The sequence below is a fragment of the Myripristis murdjan genome, chromosome 18 (genome assembly GCF_902150065.1).
Source record: "Myripristis murdjan chromosome 18, fMyrMur1.1, whole genome shotgun sequence".
In the NCBI taxonomy this organism is placed as follows: Eukaryota; Metazoa; Chordata; class Actinopteri; order Holocentriformes; family Holocentridae; genus Myripristis; species Myripristis murdjan.
Window position 1 is genome coordinate 10,484,170 of NC_043997.1, and position 21,501 is coordinate 10,505,670.

Sequence of the window (21,501 nt, forward strand, 5' to 3'; positions counted from 1 at the left end):
CACTGATTTTTTTTTTGCCTTTGGTTTGTTTAATGACTCGTGTGTCAACTACATTATAATTGCACGCAGCAGAAATTAAGGTAAGTTGGTGAAAGATGTTTTAATTTTTTCTTGCGGATGTCAGTCATGCTTTGTTGGTGAACACAATATGAACAGAAAATACCTTTAGGCGATGTTCTGAGGTTTTTACCTGAGGTGAGCTTTAACCCTCCTAGACACAAAAAGTGGCTGCCAGCCTGGGAAGAGCTAAATTTTAAAAGTTTTTTAAGGTTTAAATCAGTGGATTGATTTTCTTAGTTATGAATTTTCAAGCCTTGTTTAGTCATGAATCATGAATACTGATGCATGTAACCTTGGTGTTGGCCATGTGTAGATCCTCAATCCATCTGCATCGATGAAAACATGTACCTGTGACTTTTCTACCGGGCTGACACCAACTTCAGATGAAAATTTTAATCCTCAGTTTTCACCTTCAGTGTATAAGCTCTGAAATGCATGGGCTGTTTTCTGAGGGAAAAACTATAAACGGCATGGTGTTAACTTCTCTGGCGCATTCAACAGTATTATTGTTTTATTTATTTGTCTCACAGTCAATTCCTACCCTTTTACTTTTTAGCATTGCTAATTTTACCTTGCTTTTAAATCGATGTAGCCATGTATTCTGTTATTGCTATTTGATTTTAGTTGTGTCTACTACTACTGCTACTATTACTACCATTACAACTACTGCTACTACTATGAGTAATAATAACAATAACAACAACAATAATCATAATATTAAAAATAATGGATCCAAAACAACCCATTTAAAGCACTTCATAAGTTACTGATACCAAAAGGAGGCCTGGGCAACAAAATAACTGTCTTTATGAAAACTATACACCATCACGACAATAAGATTTCACAAGTCTATTAAATTGAATCACAAAACATCAAATTTATTAATATTGCAGGATTATTAGGAAGGATTATTAACAAATCTAGAACATTAACGTCAGTCAACAAACTTCCCAGAAATGGCGTTACCAGCAAATTCGCCTCAAAGTCAAACCATATAATGCTCAGAAAAATGTTTCTCTCCAAAGAAAATCAAGTTTTTAACCTTGTTTACATGCCCGTGTGGTGTTTTTCATTTGCTACAAGACATATCAGAAATAAAAAATAAGCAGTACACACTGGGGCTGAGTTTCTCCATTTTGAAACTGCAGTGTACCAAAAAGGTCAAAAGTGTGGATTTAAACATTTCAGGATTATGGCGTCATAAACCTCAAGAAATAAATCCCATCCACAGACCAGGTGCTGCTTTCCGTATCGTCAGCACCAGCCACACTTGTTGAGAACTGGTCCTGGTCATGTCTTGTTTAAAAACAAACAAACAAACAAACAAAAAAAAAAATTTAAAAAAAATGAAAAAATGAGTGCAACTAAGAGATTTGCTGAAAAAATTTTTTTTTAGATGAAAAGATTATCAGTTATATCTAAGTCATTTCAAGGCATAAGGAATGTTTACATGAACAAAAATCTTCTAAATATGTGATAGTGATGATTTTTAGGGGTTTATTCAGTGATTGAAGGGGGACTTTAACTGTATTTTCCACCTCTGAAATAATTAATATGGTCTCTGCTTATCATCTGCACAGGTGTATGACACATTAATATTGGATTGCCTCATCTCAGCAGAAGTGACTTTTGATCTCTAAACCAAAGTAAAAGTAACAAACATGGCAAGCAGCACAACAGAAGCTCTGTTGGACCAAATGGCGCAGTATATACAACTAAACTCCTCAGACACACAACTGTTCTCTTTTTTGGCACTGCTAAATGCATATTGTCCTGGGTCCTACCTACTGATACGTCAGTGCCAGAAGATCCTTGGACCTCCAGATCTGATCGATGGAGGCCCCTCCTTTGAAAAGAGAATGGAGCATTTCATCTGTCTCATCAACACGTCCCCTCCAAGCACTGGACAAGACCAGCAAGTATCTATGATCCGCCCAGAAACTGCAGAGGAAGTTGTACATCAGCTGGCTGAGTTAGGAGTTTTCAGAAGTGCCACGATGAAGAACTTCATGTTCTCTCTTGCTGGAGCTCAGGCAGATCCAGCTATAACATTCTATATCAGATACTTGCTGACCAAGAGAGAAATGGGAAAGAATGGAAAGGAAAAATTCTCACGGTTGATTCAGGACATAATGACAAAAGAGAACGTTTACAATGCCTTCTCTGTTTTGCACCTCGCATCAAATAAATTCAAAAATGACGCCTTTTTCCCTCAAACACTTTCCCGCCTCTTTTACATCACAAAGGAGAAACAAAACTACAGAAGAGCTGAGCAGTGGGCAAAGCAAGCCATTCAAAGAGCACCCAAAAACTCCTATGTGGCTGACACACTGGGGCAAATTTATAAGAAGCTTTTGGATGAAGCCCAAGAAGAGATGGATGTCTTAGAGAAAGCAGAGAAGGCCATCAATGCATTTAAAGATGTTGAGGAAAAAGCTGAGAAAGAGATGGACCCAGAAAACCAAGTCACAGGTGTGGAGAACTTTTCGAACACCTTCAACAACAGAGGCCGCTTTGGCTGCATTCAAGTGGCAAAGATCATCTTTGAGAAACTGACAGACATGGGCAATGGAGAGCACTGGAGAAATGTCCTAACTGGTGACACACAAGGGGACAGACCTTTCTTGTCAAACTTAAAACTTGAAGTTGAAGACAAATTTGAGTTTTTTGAGTGGTATTTGACCTACTCTCGGCCTGATCTCAAAACCTTAGAACCACCTTTCTTCTGGGGGGATGTGGTACATTGCTATGAACTTTACACCAATCAACAAGCAACTCAATCCACAAGCTTTCCAGGCCTGCTGGACTGTCTGCATCGTGGGCTGTGTACATCAAAGGGAAGCAATGCCGAGTTTGAAGAGGCTGAGTTGCAAGAAATCCAAACTCATCTGAAAACCACCTACGAGGCAGATAAGAACGCTGCCAAGGTAGCAGAAAGGTACATCCTCTCCAACATACTCTTGAGCAACAAGATGGGCAACACTCCCCCTGTGACGGAGCTCAAAATGATACTACAGTCTTTCTTGTCTGAGAATCGGAAGTATAGAAGTCCTGAGTTTTACCTTCTCGTTCTGCTGTTGTTTTGGCCTGACGTGCAAGAAAAAGATGATGGAGAGGTGGAAAAACAACAGGCTGAAGAGCCCGCTGGGTCAGAAAACGAAACAGGGGAGGACCGTGATGTGGAACAAGTAACAGGGGACTTGATGTTGGAAGACGACCTGGAAGAGTATGTTCCATTCATGAGGGATGCGTATGAAAGAACATATGCTAAGTATCTCCGAGGCCGCTATCTCTTGCCTCTGTTTTTTCTCGGGAAGGGAAGCGGATTGAGCAGATGGGTTCACAAATCCAGGATCGATGCAATCTTGGAAGAAACAGTGAATGTCCAGGGCGCTAACCCACTGAATGGAATGGATGAGAGAAAGCGAAGAAAACACATCCAGAAAAAGATTGATCAAATGTGGAGAAGCGGGAGAGTGTGGGAAATCCCAGAGATCCAAGAGATCCTCCTCCCTGTCAGGGGGCTAAAGGTCCAGGAAGAGCAGGAGAATGAAGTAGAGCAAGAGGAGGAGGAAGAGCAGGAGAATGAGGTAGAGCAGGAGGACGAGCAAGAGCAGAAGGATGAGGAAGAAGGGGAGGAGAAGGATGAGAAGGAGGATGAGGATAAGGAAGACCAGGAGGAGGAGGAGGATGAGGATGAGCAGGAGGAGGATGAGGAGGAGGAAGAGGAGGAGGACCAGGAGGAGGAAGAGGAGGAGGACCAGGAGGAGGAAGAGGAGGAGGAAATGTTCTTTTGCATTGGAGAGAAGCGAATCAAAGTTCCAGGTGTAATCTACAAGAATGGATCTGACGCCTCAACATCAAGCCCAATGTCATTCTACCTTGGTTTCACCATTCGAGGTCCTGTGGCCTTCACACTGGGATCTTCTCCCAGTTTTGGATCATCAGTGCAACAAGGCTGCAGTGGACACCCAGAGACCCCATGAAATGACCCGCTTACTCCCTTGATTTTGTGTACCTCCTGTTAAAAGAGGAGGTCGGGGCGGGACATAACATTGGGAGGCATCATTCAAAGTCTAAGCCAAGAGGATAAAAACCTTATTTATTCACCTAATAGAAAGAGTGCTGGGGTGGGATTGTTCAAATACTTGTGATTTAATTATCTTATTGAATTAATTTTTTCATTTATGTCTATCAGTGCAGCGTGAGGTTGCTACTATACACTATTTAAGCATGAGGTCGCCATTATACACTATTTAAGGAATGGAGGTTAAAAAAATAGAAGAAAGAAAGAAAGAAGAGAAAGCTACGGAGCGCCCTTGTGGTCAGCTGAGAAAAAAAAAAAAAAAAGATCGGATTTGCCCATAAATCCATATGAATCCAAGCGGTTTGTAAGCCATGCACACAGATGTCTAAACCAAGAGCACAAATTTACTTTTTTTTTTTTTCTCAACTGACCCCAGGGGCTCTCCATAGAAAGCAACTACAACTTAGAGTAAGGTGAAATATTATGTAAAAAAATAAGAATATTTTTACTTCATTTTCATATGTACTTAATTTTAATATTAAGAGGTGGACACAAACTGGAAAGAGGTTTATAGATTCAGCGGTTTGAACTTACATATTGAGGTAACAGAGTCTGTTTTCTTCCATTTCAGAAATTTAGCAAAAATAAGAGCTTTTTTTGTGATCAGACTTTAATCTAATCTAATTTGGCCTGATGTAATGCAATTTTAAACAGATAAAGAAGAAATTACCCGGCAGACTGCAGCTTACACAAAATGCTGTTGATGTGTGAACTCCCAACAGCGGCTCCTGTAAGCAGCAGCAAGACACATTTTTCCTTTTCTACCTTAAAGGTTTGAGATGTTTTACCAGTACACACAGGTGGAGAAGACAGGCTCTGTTGCGTTGAACACTGTCACATTTTCATTATTATACCTCTGTGTGTATGTTTACATTTTATTTTTGTCATTTTTTTAATCTACAATTTTTATTAGTGTGCATTTATAGATCAATTTTATTCTTTCTATGGTAATTATGAGGCACTTTGAGTTGCATTTATGAAATAATCTGATGAAGATGATTATTATTAGTATTAGTATTTGCACTTGTGTATGCCGACTTTAATTCTGGGTGTAATTAGAAATCAGTACCAAACTATGGAGCAATAACACTAAGAGACACAGCAACAAAATGTATCTGGCTGTTTAATGATTGATTTGGTGATTGTATTTTAAATAAAACACATCTTATATCCAGACTGAGAATGTTTTTATTTGTGTACTCTCCTCTAGAACTGGACTACCTTACCTAAATTCAATTTGTGGTTCTGCTCACAGCACAAAGACTTAAACCACTTCCAACCATCAGTTCTCATTATGTGCTTGCCTTGAAAAGGCAACACATCTTAAAATCTTGCATATTTAATCTTTTTAATATTATTATTATTCCACCTTTTTTTCGGCGCGCTACTCCTCCTACAGCTTTGGTTTTAGGCCCCCACAATGAATTGGGAAAATGTGCGGCCCCATTGGGAGAAGTGTGCTATTACTTTTATAAGGAATCCAACTCACGGAATTCTCAAAATTCCAATTTTCCTGAAAATTTCGGCCATCCGAAATGAATGGCCAAAACTTCAGAGGGCTCCAGGGCCCAGAGCTTTTAACCTGCGTCCACGCACCAAATACAAAAAACGTGCGTCTTGTGGAGAAGAAGCGGTGTGTCAATTTTCAAACTGATCAGACTATGCGATTTCTCATAATTCAATTTTAAAATCGCGATTTTGCCCTCATTGAAAAATAATGGGAAATCGGCAGACACTCATGCATTTTCAAAGCCTCACAGCTCCCTCATTCTTTGGCCCACAGACTCCATTCAAAGCTTAAATGACTCAGCAGATGTTCAACTTTATGTGTGTCATCTTCAATTTTTCATGTCTGCTTTAGTTTGCCATAAAACACAGTTTAAGTTTGGAGTTATTTTTGAGCCGCCTCTGACTTTTGAATGAGTGTGTATTGCGTGAGCTAGAGTGGCATTCCTGAGGGCTAGAGTGGAGCAGCCCTGAAAATTCGCCTAAAACTTTTGTCTTAAACTTGCTCTGCTGGCCACACTTTTCACTGCACATGCATAAATTTGGGATCAAATTGTAGGAAAAATAGTTGTGCTTTGAAAAATGTAAATACAAAAGCAAAGTAGCTTCAACTTTTTACACTGTGACACTTAACGAGGCAGGAGTGCCAGCTCTCTCCCCCATAGACTCCCATTATATCTGAAATGCAAAGTCTCGGGAGAGAAGCAGAAAGACACACTTTTCCAACTCGCTCTAAGGTGGGCATTTTTGGGAGTTGGAAAATAATTTTGACACAGTTTGAAAGCCCAAAGCCTTGCCTTTCTCATGGTACATTTTATTTTCTGCTCGGACTTACTATCATTGACAAAGAAGCATTTGTTTGACCACTACTTTTAGGTGATTTTTCACAGAAGCAGCACTATCACTCATGCTGTGTGCTTCATAGAGCCTCATTTCTGGCTCCGCCCACACAAGCCCCAGTAGCACAGTGGATAGTGTCTCTGCCTGCCATGCAGGAGACCAGGGTTCAACTCCCCGCCTGGGCAAGAGCCACAACACTACACAGCCCACAAACAGCATAGGGCTGGCGGTTTACACATGTCTAGGCGCTGGCAAGGCAAGCACATCAAAGTTTCTTCAGAAACTTTATAAAGTCTAGTTTTTTATACAGTTTTTTTTTTTTTTTTTTTTTTTTAATTTTTATTTTAAACTCGGTTTAGTTTCAGGTAGTTTCCACAGTGTGTTTGCTCGCATCAATTTATGTTTTATTATTTAAAAATGTTTTAATTTAGTTTTTATGAGCTTCTCAAGGACTAGATTGAAGAAGTTGAATATGTTTGAATTAAAAATTTAGCAAAAAATTTGAACTAGGAAAGAGATAGGTATTTTATACCTTTTTATCATTTTGTAAGGACATGATGACGACATGGTCGTTTAAATTAATTAGTTAATTCTTCATTCTAGTTTTTATTTTTATTTCAGTTAACTAATTTTTTTTTACATTTAGTTTTTTTTTTTTTTTTTTTTAGTTTAGTTTGCAGTTAACTATAATAACCTCACTTTCAACACCACAATTGCACTAGTCTTTTCAACAGACAAGACAGACTGGTATGTGTTAGTGTATACAGTCAGGTATTTGGACAGTGACACAATATTCATAATTCTGCCCTTGCACATCACCACAGTGGGTTTGAAAAGAAGTCATCAAGATGTGACTGCAGACTTTCAGCTTTAATTTAAGGGGTCGAACAAAAATATGGCATTAACCTTTTAGGAATTACAGCCAATTTTACACATTGTCACCCCATTTTCAGAGGCCCAAAATAAATGGACAACATAACTACACACATAACTATAATTTTAAGGGTAAAAATCAATTCCCTAGACATTGTAAAGGGGTTTTTCTTCACCAGGAAAAGCATTCTTTGGTCATTCTTTGGTGTCTTCTGTGGTCTTCCAGGCTTTTTGGTGTTGCTGGATTTACCAGTGCGGACCTTCTTTTTCAAACCGTTGATTTGGCTGCTCCTAAAGTTTTTGCTCACTGTGTGATAGATTTTTTTTGCTTTGCTTTTTGAGCCTAATGATGGCCTCCTTCACCTGCATGGATACCACTTTGGATCGCATGTTGAGGGTTCTGATAAACAGCTGCCAAATGTAAATGCAAACACTTTTATTTTTATTTTTCATAATGAACAACAAGGGAAAAAGTCACACCTGGCCATGAAACTGCTTTTTATTCAAGTGTCCGACTTTTGAGCCTCTGAAAATGGGGTGACAATTTATAACTGGCTGTAATTCCTAAAAAGTTTTTGTTCAACCCCTTAAATTAAAGCTGAAAGTCTGCACTTCAGTCACATCTTGATGACTCCATTTCAAATGCACTGTGGCTGGTGTACAAGGGCAAAATTATGAATATGGTGTCACTGTCCAAACACTTATGGACCTGACTGGATTAGTGCTCAAAGTGGTATTCCCGCAGCCGCACGGTGGCGCTGTTCACTGTGTTTTGCTGATAGCAGAGAGTTCTCAGTGCAATGAGCGCTTTGCAGACGGACTGACAGTGTGTCGCTGTGTCATTACCGTTACCCAAACATTCATTAACACTAATGCAGCCATAATTCACAATTTACCTGCACATGAAAGTGTTGGACTCGGCACGAGCAAATCAGTGGCGGAAGCGCACTGCAGTGACGTCACATGGTGTATTGATGTTTGTTGCCTTCATGGACTCTCGGAAATATAACCAGCAGAAACTTCAGTGAACACCAGTTCAATAAAAACAATACTTTAGGGAAAAAAAGCAAAAAAATAACTGAAAAGATATTAAGTATTGCACTCATTGAAAAAATGCACTCATTGCAGTATGAAGTAGCCTTGTGCCAGCCATTAAAACACAGTTCAGTTAAATTCTATGACAAGCAGCACTGCCATAAAAAATAACTTTTAACAGAGAACTATGCAGCGACTAATAACTGTATTTGCTGCATTCAAACGTATTCTATATTTAGTTAGTTAGTTAGTTAGTTAGTTAGATACTTTATTCATCCCGAAGGAAATTCACAGTTTCCAGCAGTATCCACAGAGTACAAGATTAAGTAAATCAAAAATAAAGAATAAGTAAATAAAAAAAAAAGAATAAAGATGACCCTCGAGATCTAAAGATCTAAGTACCAATGTGCAAAAAACAATGTGCAAAAAACCAATAAAACCAGTGTGCATCGATGTATACAATGTATTTACAGTATAAACAGATGATAAATAAATAAATAGCGCCCAGATGATCAATAGATGATAAAAAGCCAATAAAACCAGTGTGCATCGATGTATACAATGTGCATAGATGTGGGCAATGTCCAAATTAGAATTAGAAAATATTTGTCTATTATTATTATTATTATTATTATTATTATTATTTTAACATGTTTGGGTATGTGGGCATGTATGGGTTTTGCTCTGGCTACAATTTAGCCGCCGCCACTGAGGCACACGTCGCTTCTTTCTTTCTTTCTTTCTTTCTTTCTTTCTTTCTTTCTTTCTTTCTTTCTTTCTTTCTCTTTCTTTTTCTCTTGGGTGTTGGAGTTTACGAGGCGTACCTGAAGGCAGCACAGTCCCCGCATCAACCTGCTCTGCTAGCTGCGGTCCGTCCGCCTCTCAGGTGTCGACGCGGTTTGCGCCAGCCAGCGACAACTCCCAATAAAAAAAATCAAAGGTCGACTGATCGAAATATTGCCTAGGTGCCCGGAGAGGGGCCACAGACAGGTAACCGACAAACACAAACCGATATAATGGCACCCACACGCACACATACACATAGAGCAGAGCAAAGCTAGCGTCTCTGACAGTAAGTTAGCCTCGGCACGACAGGTGCATCTTAACGATATTAACCAACTCGACGTTTGTTACGGTCGCTTTGAACCTGAACCGCCACTCTTAGACGAAAATAACTGTTGTTCACTGTAAAGGTAAGAAATATAAGTGTTGTCATATTTTGGTTTGAGCATTTTTTTCCCCCTTTTTTAGCCACTAGAAGATTTGTCGGCATGTCACGTAGCGATATACATTAGCTAACTTAACGGCCGTCGGTTGGGGTTGAAGAAAGCTCGATAAAAGTGAAATATCGTGAAATATCGGCGTCAAAACACAATTAAAAGCGTTGTTAAATAGTCATGGGCGGTGTATCTTCTAATAATATGAGGAGAAATCTCAGATAACATAGCTAAAGATAGAGATAGAGATTTTTGGTTTTGGTTTCTGGTTTAGTTTTTACTGGATGGACATGACCGTTAATCCTCGTGTTACTCTCAAATTTGGGGCCAGTAATTCAAAACTCCAGGAAATGATCATTATAATACTAATTCTTACCTAAGTTTATATGTCAGGTACTTTATGTGCCTAATTCACCTTTAATAAAACATAAACCCCTATTATGCATCAAAGTTCATGTGGGAATTATGTTTTTCTCTCCGAAATGTTAAATTAACTATCAGTGGTTTTCTCGCCACTACAGGTGTGAGTGTGGTAGATGAGGGCCCTAAAGCAGAGGGTAAGTTTTTTGAAGGTTATAAATAGCATGTTATAGTTTCTCTCAGTGCCATCCAAAACAACCAATACGCATTTGTGGGAAGTGTTATTTGCCTGGGGTGGGCACTGGACATTGAAAACATCAATCATATTAGGAAAACTCATTAAATATGAAGCAAGAAATGAAGGCACTCTCCTTAACCATCCTATTACCTATGGGGGGCCAATTTGACCCCATTCAGTGTTTAACATCTCTAAATACACAATTAACTTTTTTTTTTTTTTTTTGATGAATATTTCATTACTTCGAATTTAATGGGGACAAAGGGGTAAACATAAAATGACATAACATGATGATACGTTTTCAATGTCCTGGACACATTTTGCATGCATCAGTGCTTCTTTGGGCTCTATTTCACCCCAGGCTGTTTTAGCTGTATAAAACAAGTAAGAACCATCAACGTTTTACACGCATTTGTCTTAGTTGTTTTGGATGACACTGTGGAACTATTACATGACATTTATAATAATCAAAAAAAAAAAAAAAGACTTCCCTGTGCTTTAGGGAACCAATACCCTGTAGTCGCGCGAGAACCAGTCCAGGTCATGTGATAATTGGGAAAAACATGATTCCCACAAGAGCTTTAATGTATCAGGGTGAGTGGAGGATGGTTATGTTTTATTTAAAGGGCTATTGAGGTCATCAACAAGACACATAAAATACCTGACACATGAACAGTGACAATTTTTATTATAATAATTTTCTGGAGGTTTAAATTACTGGGGTCCAATTCGACCCCCCCAAAAAAGTTAGTAAATTTGAAGGCAGCAGGTTAGGGTTAATGGAAACCGAGAAGATCAACATGTTTCCGAGTCAGGCTGAGTTAGCCAAACACAAGGCTGTCATGAGTAAACAGCCTTTGATCCGAGGGGAAATGGTTTAGGTCTTTTCAGCTACGCAGGCGTACAAAAAGACAAGGGTTTTGAAGATTCTTCGGTTTCTGGTTCCTGATTGATCTGTACACAGGGAAAAAGTGAATTTGGAAACCTGAACTTGAACTAACAGTAAAATGTGAAGAGTTCAGCCCAAAAAGGACATACCCTCAAGAATGGTAGGTTAGGAGATGTTGTGGTGGAAAAGTCAGGAAAAGTTACAAAATTGATGGCATACAATTACAACTGTTAAAAGGTAGTAAGGAGTACACCTTGATAATTAAGCTTTTTGAGACCAAGTGCTATATTTAAGAGATATTTAAAAGGAGAACTGGGCAATATCAATAGTTAATATTAATAATATATTGATGCCATGATAGGACACTAGATATCATGTGGACTTTTGGACATTGTAATATTGTGATATTGAAGAGGCGGTTTTAAAGGCTGGTTGCAATTTTCTGCTATAGTTGTTGCTATTAGCCTCTACCTGCTTGGTCATTATATCCACATTACTAATAAATTTTAATTATAAATCCAGATTGAGTATCCACAACACTCTCTCTTTTCTCATTGGTCTCCCAAACTTTCAGCAGCCCAGCTTTGATCCAGGTCAACTACAGAGGAAGAGGTTGTACACTGGGAGTCTTCAACCTCCTCTCCTTCTCCCCCTCCACCCTTCCTGTCCCAGTCTTCCTCTTCTACCCATCTCCATTCTTCTCATCTCACCACTCCTATCCTGTCATCCCTTGACACTTCTCTCTCATCCCCTGTCCCCACCTCCTCCTCATCAACTCCTCCTCCTCTGTTCCCACCTCTGCTGGTCTCCATCTTACCTGTCCAGCCCTGCGTCCCTGCAGCCTGAATATCAACATGGCATCAGCCCTGTTAGATCAGTCTAGTGTCCTGCGGGAGGAGCTAACCTGTCCGGTGTGCCTGGACCTGTACCGCGACCCCCACCTGCTTCCCTGCGGCCACAACTTCTGCTTGACCTGCCTCCGCCGCCTGAAGCGCCAGTCTGAGCGCGGTCGTTTCCGCTGCCCCGAATGTCGCGACAGCCACCGGTCTAGTGGCAACTTTCAGAAAAACTTCAAGCTGGCTAATATCGCCGAGGACTACCGCCGCCGCGGCAGAGCAGCCACTGCAGTCGCCGCTGCCGCCGCTGCCTCTGTGTCCAAAGAACCGCTGTCTTCCTCTCTGGCACCGCAGCCGGCCAAGACCTTGTTCTCTGTTCCATGTGACTACTGCCCGCCAGTGGGGGCTGAGGCAGCAGGCAGCGCTCCTCCCAGCGAGGGGCCCTCTTTTAGCGCTGTGTCCCGGGAGCAGGGTGAGATGCAAGTGTCAGCGGCCTCTGCTGTGTCGACACTGGCCGTCAAGACATGTCTGAAGTGCGAGGTGTCTATGTGTCAGGAGCACGTGAAGCCACACCTGGAGCTGCCGGCGTTCCGCGAGCATCCACTGACAGAACCGCTGAATGACTTCAGGAAGAGGAAGTGCCTAGATCACGATGAGATATACAGGTACCAGGAATTGGCGCACACATGCACACTCTCTCTCACTTTTTCTCTGTGTCTGACACTCTCTACATTATGAAACATGTTATACAAACAGTGAGTATATTTGCTTTCAAATGACACTCTGTGTCTCTGGGTGTCCTTATGACTTGATGTTGGTTTGCTCTAGTCAAATAGTGGTTGTTTCACGTGCCGCATCAGAAAAAGGTTTCCTTTGCCCGTCCAATCAGGACAGCAGTTGCGTGTATGCCATAAAAAGTATGATTCGAGTACTGTGGCATTTAGCAGGATGTTAGTAGTGTAGGCAAGTCATCCATCTGGCTGTTGTCAAAATATTGGATACAGATTGCGCTGTTGCAGTATGTTATGTCACCCTTAATTACTGTTCAGATAAAATGTATGATGATTTATTTACACATGGATTGGCCTGCTATGAGACCAATCTGTGAAAAGACAGTGTTGTATTAGAATTTTACAATTTCTTCTTGTTATGTAATTAAATTTCCTGATTTTCCATTGTTAGTAGAATGTCTGAGTAAAATGCATTGTTAGAGTTTACTCAATATTTGGGTGACAACCCCACTGAAAAAATGTCTAATCAGAGTCAGCTTCAAAACACCTGGTACAGCAGGTGCTGCCCGGATCCTCATGTGTCTAGCTGTGGGAGAGACATGCTCATGTTTATTAAGACTGCCCAAGTTCAAACTAAGGACACAGCACAGTGTTTTAGTTCTGTTTTTCTGTTGAACTAACAAATATAAATCTTTAAAATGCCATGTGTAAATTGAGTATGTGGCTCAGCCATATACTCTGGCAGAAATGCTAATAATAAGTGTATTACCACAGCTTTCACTACTGTTGATGTGCAGAGCGCCCATCTTGAATTTTGAGGTCAGGGTTGGTGAGGTTCGTCCAACTTTCTGAGTCAGAAATCCGACTTCAGTCCCAGTTTAAATTTCCACTGGGGAACTCAGGGATGCCCCAATATATCAACTGACCATCAGTAATGACTGGTTATAGCTTGAAAAGCAAAATCAGTGTCACTCCAATATTATTTTAAATATTTTTTTTGAAGAGTGTGTAATTTAAAACAGCTGTTGAAGTAGCAGCAGCATAAAACTAACATGGTCCTCTGTTTAAATGACAATTAATTTTAAGATAGGTCCGTCTTAAAAGCCTATCTGAAAGCTGAATCAGTTTGAACCTGGATTTTTACTATTGTTCTTACAAAAATGCACATATACAGATGTGCATCCTTACTTTTTAATTCCATATGTAATTCCATAAAGCTGTGCACGAATTAGCTTAAAGTCTGAAAGTTAACCTCAGTGTTAATGTGATTTGCATCTAACTCCAGATACTACTGCATGGACGACAAGGTGTGTGTGTGCAACGCCTGTACCATTGAAGGAGGACACTCAGGACACACAATCAAGACCCTAAAAAACACCATGAAAGATCTGAAGGTATACTCATGTGACTGTCAGCGTTCCTACACAGGTCTGAAATAATAGGAAAAAATTGGTCTCTGACAAAGCATGAGAAAAAGATTGTTTGTTTCCAGTAGATTTTAAAGCAGGGTCTATGAATCCTCAGGCCCAATTTTCATTATTGTTCATTTATTGTTGTGAGGAAAAATGATGTGACCTGGTGACCGATGTATTGCCCAGCCACGACTGACATACACTGTATCAAACAAGGACACAAAATCCTGTAATCTAGTCAAGAAATCTTGCTATGGAATCATGAATGTGTGTAGTTTTGAGGAGCTGACTGTATTCTGTTGGTTTTCCACCACCTTTTGTTTGGCTCACACAGTGTCCTGGGATGACTCTGGAATCCTAATGAATCACCCCTCTATTGTCTGTGGTTGCAACTGTGTGTGTGTGTGTGTGTGTGTGTGTGTGTGTGTGTGTGTGTGTGTGTGTGTGTGAGCGAGAGAGACAGAAAGAGAAATACATAGTCATGTGACCTTGAGTTTTTTTTTTTTTTTTTTTTTTTTTCAAGGGAAAGTGAAACTGTCTCCTGTGCTTCTATTTTCCTAACCAGTGTGTGAAATTGAGAGGCTTCCAGTTTGTTGTAGTGAACAAACGAACTTGTGAATGCAACAGTTTCACAAGTTGCATCAAGGAAAGCTTGCTAACAAATCTAGCAAAAGTCCTTTCCTGCCTAACCCTTTATTTATTTATTAATCAAAGAGTTTCACAATTGTAGTTTCACAATGATGCACAAAACAACTGGCCATAATAGCTACAGGATAACAAGCCTCACTGTCCTCTATGCCGGCAGCCAAAGCGTAGAATAGAAAAGACTGTCCACATGGTGGTTGATCCCCTTCCAAAGTGACCAGTAGAGTAGAAAAATGTAACAATCACAGCGTTTCTAGTATTTGGCTGGTGGCTGGTGTTATTTTCCCCTCTTACTTAAAATGAAAATCCTGGCAGTCCATTTTTGAAAGCAAGAAATTTCAGCATCTGAGTAAGACCATATCCACACTAAACCTTGTAAATATTAAACAATTTTGTGAGCTGTTAAGACCTTTTTTTCCACTTATTTTCATGTGTGGAAAACACCGGCTTTGTGTCTGTGGACAGAAGGCCAAAGTGGAGAGAAAAAAAATGACTTTTTCACATTTATGCATGTATGTGGACATGGTGGTAGAAATCATGAAGTCACTGGTATTGATCAACCCTCAACAGATACAGTACAGTTCTTTAGTGTGTTGGGATAGTTGAAATTTGATGAAATGCACCTTGAAACCTTCATTTGAGGTGATTTTGTGGTTAAGCATTGTAGCCCCTCTCATTCACCAGGGCACGCTGGATAAACAGCTGTACTGGGTTGAGAGAAAGTACAGCATGGCGGAGAAGAAACTCCACGAGCAGAAGGAGAAGGAGAGGCAGAACAAGGTAAGATTACCAAGTTTTGCCTAAATTTTAAACACTACAGAGTAATCTGTTTCACATCAGCTGTCACTCCTACATTCTAACTTGTGATTTCATATTTGTTAAGTTATTTTTCATTGCATTCATTTCAGAAGCACGGTCCTCTTACTTGTGAGGTGCAATAATCGCATTTAAATTGTTATCCTGCCTAGGTCAGAATTTAACTCCACATCAAATATTTAAGGGCTTAAATGATTAGTTGATTGTTTGGACAATTAACAGAAAATTACGGTAATTCATTAATCATTTTAGTCATTTATCAGCTAAAAATATTAAACATTTGCTATTAAGCCTGAGCTTCAAAAGAACCGAACCAACAATGCAGATCCGGTGAAGATAAAAAAGTTCTTTTAATGAACCAAAAGAGTCCAAAACAACAATAAGACAAGACGAAGAAATCCTGGAGTGGCTGGGCGCAGCAGGCAGGGCACGGAGGGGCAGGCAGGGTCTAAAGGCAGAGCAGGAAGCAAAAAAGTCAAAAACAGTTTGACAATAAGCAGAGCAAAAATCACTAACAGGAGCCGGGACGTTACCACGCATGGTACGGGACAAACTGGCGACGAGTGGAGATCTGAACCAGGGTTATATAGGCAGTACAGTGGTGGAGATGATGACAGGATGAGATCAAGGTGCGTGAGAGGGAACAGGTGAGTGGGATGAATCAAATGAGCCTGCCACGCCCAGCCTACAAACAGGAAGATAGACTGACAAAACACAAGGGGAGGGGAAACAGAGGGTAAACAAACTGGCAGGGACAGGATAGAGGCGGCTCCTAACATTTGCTGGTTCCACCTTCACTAAGATCACTAATTTAGTAAAATGGTAGCTCTTTGCATAACATGTGCATGTATGTGTACAACTGTCCTACTGATGATATCCTTGTCCCTCTCTGTGTCTCATCGTCACCCAACTCCTGCAGAAGTTTATGGAGGACTCTGATCGCTGCATGACAAGATTGGGCGAGGAGATGAAGGTCAAAGTGGACGGATTTATCACAAGGCTGCAAGACTGGAGCCGAATTCACTGCGACACCAATGGGCCGGCGATCCTAAAGAACATCTCCAGTATCAGCCAGGACCAGGCCCGCCTCCAGGAGGTCCGCTGTGGCATTGAGGGCCTCATGCAGGAAAACGACCCTTTCCGCTTCATTGAGGTGAAGAGCTCTCTCAGCATTTACCACAGATTGTGAAGCAGATACTTCAGAAGGAAGGAAGCTGCTTTTTAAAACATAAGATAAAAGAGAAAAGTATGCAAGTACATTGCATTGCAATTAAAACATGTTTTTTATGTAATAAAATTTATACTTTAAATACACATAATAAAAATATTTACATAATACAAACTAATTTATAACATCAACTCAAGTGCAAAATTTCTTGTCCAGTGTGTTTTGTTGCTTATGAAAATATCTTTTGATAATCTAGTTATTCTAAAGTCATCCTTATTCTTCTTTTGCAGGCATACAAGACAACAGGAAAACAGTAAGTATTGGAGTGAAATTCCATTTCCTGTTAATGTGCATAAATTATTCTGAGCGTCTGTATGTGTATGACTGGTAGCAGATTATTCTGATAAATCAGATTAAAATGTAGAGGTGTCTCCCACTTGTGTTTGTCTGTATTTGTAACATTAATAAAAGAATTTTGTATATGTGCTACTTCACCATCCACTGTGGTAGGTGATCCGTGTTGATCATATTTATTGGAGGAAAGTTTTTTGTGGGTTGAAATGAAAGTGTCCCTTTAATTTTGCAAGTGTGTGTATGTTGGTTGAAACAAGTGAATTTCTTTCCCCTTGTGTGTATGTGTGTGTGTCATGAGAGCCATAAATAAACCAGGGTATGCCATATGTACTCGTGTGTTTCAGGTGTCGTCGGCAGCTACGGAAAACCCTGTTTTACCCAGAATACATTGACATGGAGACAGATGTTCTTGGAGCAACGATGGAAGAAGAAATGAACAAATTCCTCCAAGCTGAACTGCGCTCTCCCATTCTCGCTGCCATCGAATCCCTGTGTAAGGAGTTTGGAGTTTATTTATGTTATTACATAGATCTCTGATGCACACAGCTCACATGCAAGTCACCACTTCTATCACTCAGTTCACTCAAATATGCAGACACTCACTCCCATGGTATCTTACTGTTGTCAGAGTCAAAATGAAATACAGGTGTTTGTGTGTGTATGTGCGTGTGTGCGTGCATATGTGTGTGTGTAAGGGTTGGGCCGATGTACAAATTTTCAAACCAGTTTGATATTAAGCCCAACGCTGGACCAGACTGGTTATACTGAATTTTACCACCAGGTGTGGCATGTATCGCTATTACACCCCTATTAACTGCGTACGCTCCTTATGGTTATAACCCTCTTTAACAGGGCAAAACACAATGGCGCACAGCAATTTGTTACACAGTTTGTAAAACTAATAACTGTACATTTATAAAATTACACTGCTTGAACGGCATGCTGGGAACATCTCACTAGCTAGCCAGGCAGCAGAGCAGTTTATTACCAGCTGGGAGAGGCTCTCTCGTTACAGTACATTCAAGAATAGAAAAGAGAGCAGGAGGATGAAGATAGAGATCACAAATGCACCAGAAGAACTTGTGCCCAAGAGTGTCCACTGTTTTAAAAAAAAAAAAATTTAAAAAATCCGATCCACAGTGCGTGGTGTGCTCTCTTGAGTTTTGGGGGCTTTGGGAACACATGAGGGCCCGACCTCCCGCAGCAACTTGGACATGGGATGTTTACAGCTCAAAGCTTTGCCCTAAGGGACCTGTTCTCCAGGGCATGAAGGCGGCCCAGGAGTGAATTATTCTGTGTCTGCAGAGATTTTTATGGTGGTTTCAGCTGTTGTGAGTCTATCAAAACTTACACCATCCAATGCTTCCGTGTGGTCAAGGCGGCTCTGGAAAGATTTATTTGTCTGCAGAGCAAGTCTACTGAGGATTGAACAGGCTGGATTGACATCTTAATCAGAGTAGACATATTCTCTGATACGGCCTTGCTGTCTATCCAGCTCTGCAATCTGTTAATCTGAGTACTAATGCAGTATATGTTGGATTAAGTGCCATCGACACAGGTTGCTGATGTAGGCTACTTTTTAATTTTGCCAGAATTTGTCATAATGATGCATAAAACAAACCAGTTTAAGCTTGTACATTGGACTAGAAATGTGTGTGTATGTATGTGTATATGTGTATGTGTGTGTACAAGTTTGATTTGATCGTACTTCCAAAGGAACTTGTTCTAATGCTGTTTTTGATATGCAAAAATGTTTTTAAAAAAATCATTGATTGGTTTGTGTATTCTGGCTACATGTCAGGTCATCTTGCAGAAACGGAGGAGGAGGAAGAGCAGGAGGAGAATGAGGAAGAAGCTGTGGAGGAGGAAGACGACGAAGAAGACGATTTGTATGACAGCAGTGATGAGGAGGAAGAAATGAGGAGTGAGGGAGAGGAGGAGGAAGAGGAGACAGTTGTTATCGGCCGACTCTCACAGACCGAGTCGGCTGATGATGACTACAGCCCAGAGGGCGAAGAGGACGATGAAGAGGAGGAGGAGGAGGAAGAGGAGGAGGAGGAAGAGGAGGAGGATGAGGACGAGGAGGAAGAAGAGGCGAGAGGCGTGTAATGGAGGAAATTGTTTGAAAGATTTTTATGCCAATAAGAGCACTTTGAATTTGATTCTCAACTGCGAGTGTCTTCTTGTGTTTGAGATTCATGTGCAGGGCAGATTTGGAGCAAACCTGCTTCCACAATCTCAACTTACAGGCAGAGCTGTTTTCTCTCGCCGCTCATCAAGTTAAAGACAAAAGCAGCTGACACGTTTCTGCCTCAAACCTCCCTGCTGAGATGACACACTGGATCGCAACAGAGCATTTAGTGAGCTGGATTCCAAACTAGAAATTTGCACTGAGCACCTGCCAATGTGAATCTCCTGCTAAACCTGTGTTGCACACTGCTTTGCTTTATTACGGTGCTTTTATATTAAAAAGCATCTGCTGCACACCTACAAGAATGTGAATGGCTTGTTTTCAGAGGAACTGTCATGATATTTAACAAAGCCTCTGCATGCTGGTGACACTTTGAAAACCCAAGAGACATTTTTTTCCCCTATTTACTTCAAAATTAAACTTAATGTTTTAGAATAAGGGGCTCTTTATTCATGTAGCACAATGCTAAGATGGTTTTCGAAGGACCACCTACACTTGCTACAGCCCTGTATTTACAAGGAGGAGGAGGAGTAGGAGGAGGAAATTGCCTTGAATACCAGTCATGTTTTCACTAAGTGTCACCTGCTCTGCACAATACCACTAGCTCACTCGCACTTCTTTTATCGTCCAAGATGTTTATGATAATATTATGCACCTGTCATTGAACTTGTGATGGACAAACAGGTGCTAAGATTTAACAAAAAGTAAAAAGTAAAATTCAGGGCATTAAAAAGACTCACGAATGTAGTCAGTCACAGCCAGGGGATCTCAGATTACTTTATTTAATCCTTCCAGGCATGGAAAACAAAAATGTTGCAATTTACTTCTTTTTCTAGGTTTTGACAACCATAGTAAAACATAGTAACACACAGGAGCAACCTGTTTTCAGTAACTTGTGTTGTTTGAAATGGGACTCACATGGGCAGATCTTTGCCAACATATTTGACTTGAAGGAGATGCATGTGATGTTAAGGCTCCTGGCGGGAAACATTCACAACTTCAGCAGCGGTTCACTTGAAGCGAACCCTGTGTAAGTGGATGGTTGTATGCTTAAGTTGAATATTAGAAACCAAAGGGTGTGTGTATGTGTGTGTGCGCGTGTGTGCATGGATCCTTTGACAAATTACTTTGCATGATATTAAAAAAAAAACAACTCATTGCAATCAAAATATTTTCAGTATGTTAACAGTTTACATAGGGTACAGGTTAATGACTGCTTTTCATAGTTGTGCTTAAAAAACTGAATGCATTGTTAAAAAAAAAAAAAAAAAAAAAAGATCTGAAATGTTCTTATGCAGTTATTATTGTGTAAGCATCAGTTTGAGATCAGGTGGGATTTTGCACCTTACCCACCACAAAAAAACTTGCCATGATATTCATCTTAAAATATATGAATGTTAAGAGGTGTTATTGTTATTTTTTATTTTGATACGGGTGATTTTTCAGAGGGGCCAGACTGACATTTTAAACAAAATCCCTAATAAATAAAGTTTGAAATGTTAAAAATGTGCATCATTGTGCATCACTGGTCTGTTGTCTTTAGTCAGGCTCTACTAAGTGGAAACAACACCACAGTTTTATGTGACTTAACTTCTGTTTTACTTAGAGTAGAGGAAGACAGGCATAGCGAAAAGACTGAAAGAGGAAGGAAGTTAAATTTGAGATGAGAAAAGCCACACATCAGCAAGTCTTCTTACCACAGCACTCATTTTGAATCTTTTAAGCATCACACCTCACGGTAAACACTACTTAGAACAAGGCACCAACGGCAGGAGTTTCCATTAACTAAACCTTTAACTTTTACAAAGTCCCAACAGCCCAAACCCCCATTATGTCCTTTAATTTCCTCATGTTAAGAGGACAGTGACTGCTTACATTATTTACTACTTTGTATTATCATTAGACACTGAGGCATGCAGACAAACATACACCCGGTGTCCGCTTTATCAGATCCACCTGTACAGTCTAATGCAGTTCAATGCAACAGCTCTGCCATAAACTCTACCTTTAACAAAGTTTATAATGTTCAGTTTCGTGTTGACATTGTGGCGAATGTGTAAATTCAATTCTATGTTTATTATTGAGGTTGTAGTTTTCAGAGGTCTTGTACTACATTATATTGGGAGGTGTTTCTAATTATTTGTCCTCCCTATTTATATACGATGAGGGGGACAGAATATTGGAAACACCTCAGTAAAATGCAGATAGCAAAAAATGCACATAGAATTTAATGAACTCCTCTA

The 21,501-nt window shown here is 40.1% G+C and overlaps 1 protein-coding gene across 4 annotated transcripts; it reads left to right on the forward strand.

Annotated features, from left to right (window-relative positions):
* The first annotated feature begins 9,234 nt into the window (after window positions 1-9,234).
* LOC115376936 (E3 ubiquitin/ISG15 ligase TRIM25) lies at window positions 9,235-20,551 on the forward strand. 4 transcript variants are annotated; one of them, XM_030076779.1, is made up of 8 exons: window positions 9,235-9,391; window positions 11,680-12,606; window positions 13,958-14,066; window positions 15,414-15,509; window positions 16,465-16,698; window positions 17,004-17,026; window positions 17,412-17,560; window positions 18,869-20,551. In XM_030076779.1, exons 2-8 carry the CDS (start codon window positions 11,960-11,962, stop codon window positions 19,174-19,176), a joined length of 1,566 nt encoding a protein of 521 aa, XP_029932639.1. In that variant the 5' UTR covers window positions 9,235-9,391; window positions 11,680-11,959; the 3' UTR covers window positions 19,177-20,551. The 4 variants fall into 4 exon arrangements, with proteins under 4 accessions (XP_029932639.1, XP_029932640.1, XP_029932642.1 ...); XM_030076780.1 differs by having other exon boundaries at window positions 11,683-12,606; XM_030076782.1 differs by having other exon boundaries at window positions 11,931-12,606.
* Window positions 20,552-21,501: the final 950 nt, after the last annotated feature.

Excerpts from the sequence above, each read along its gene's own strand:
- LOC115376936 (XM_030076779.1), top strand. The coding sequence starts at position 11,960 with ATGGCATCAGCCCTGTTAGATCAGTCTAGTGTCCTGCGGGAGGAGCTA. Across the intron at positions 15,510-16,464 it reads AGAAGGAGAGGCAGAACAAG|AAGTTTATGGAGGACTCTGA; the intron begins GTAAGATTACCA and ends CAACTCCTGCAG. Across the intron at positions 17,561-18,868 it reads CGCTGCCATCGAATCCCTGT|GTCATCTTGCAGAAACGGAG; the intron begins GTAAGGAGTTTG and ends GCTACATGTCAG.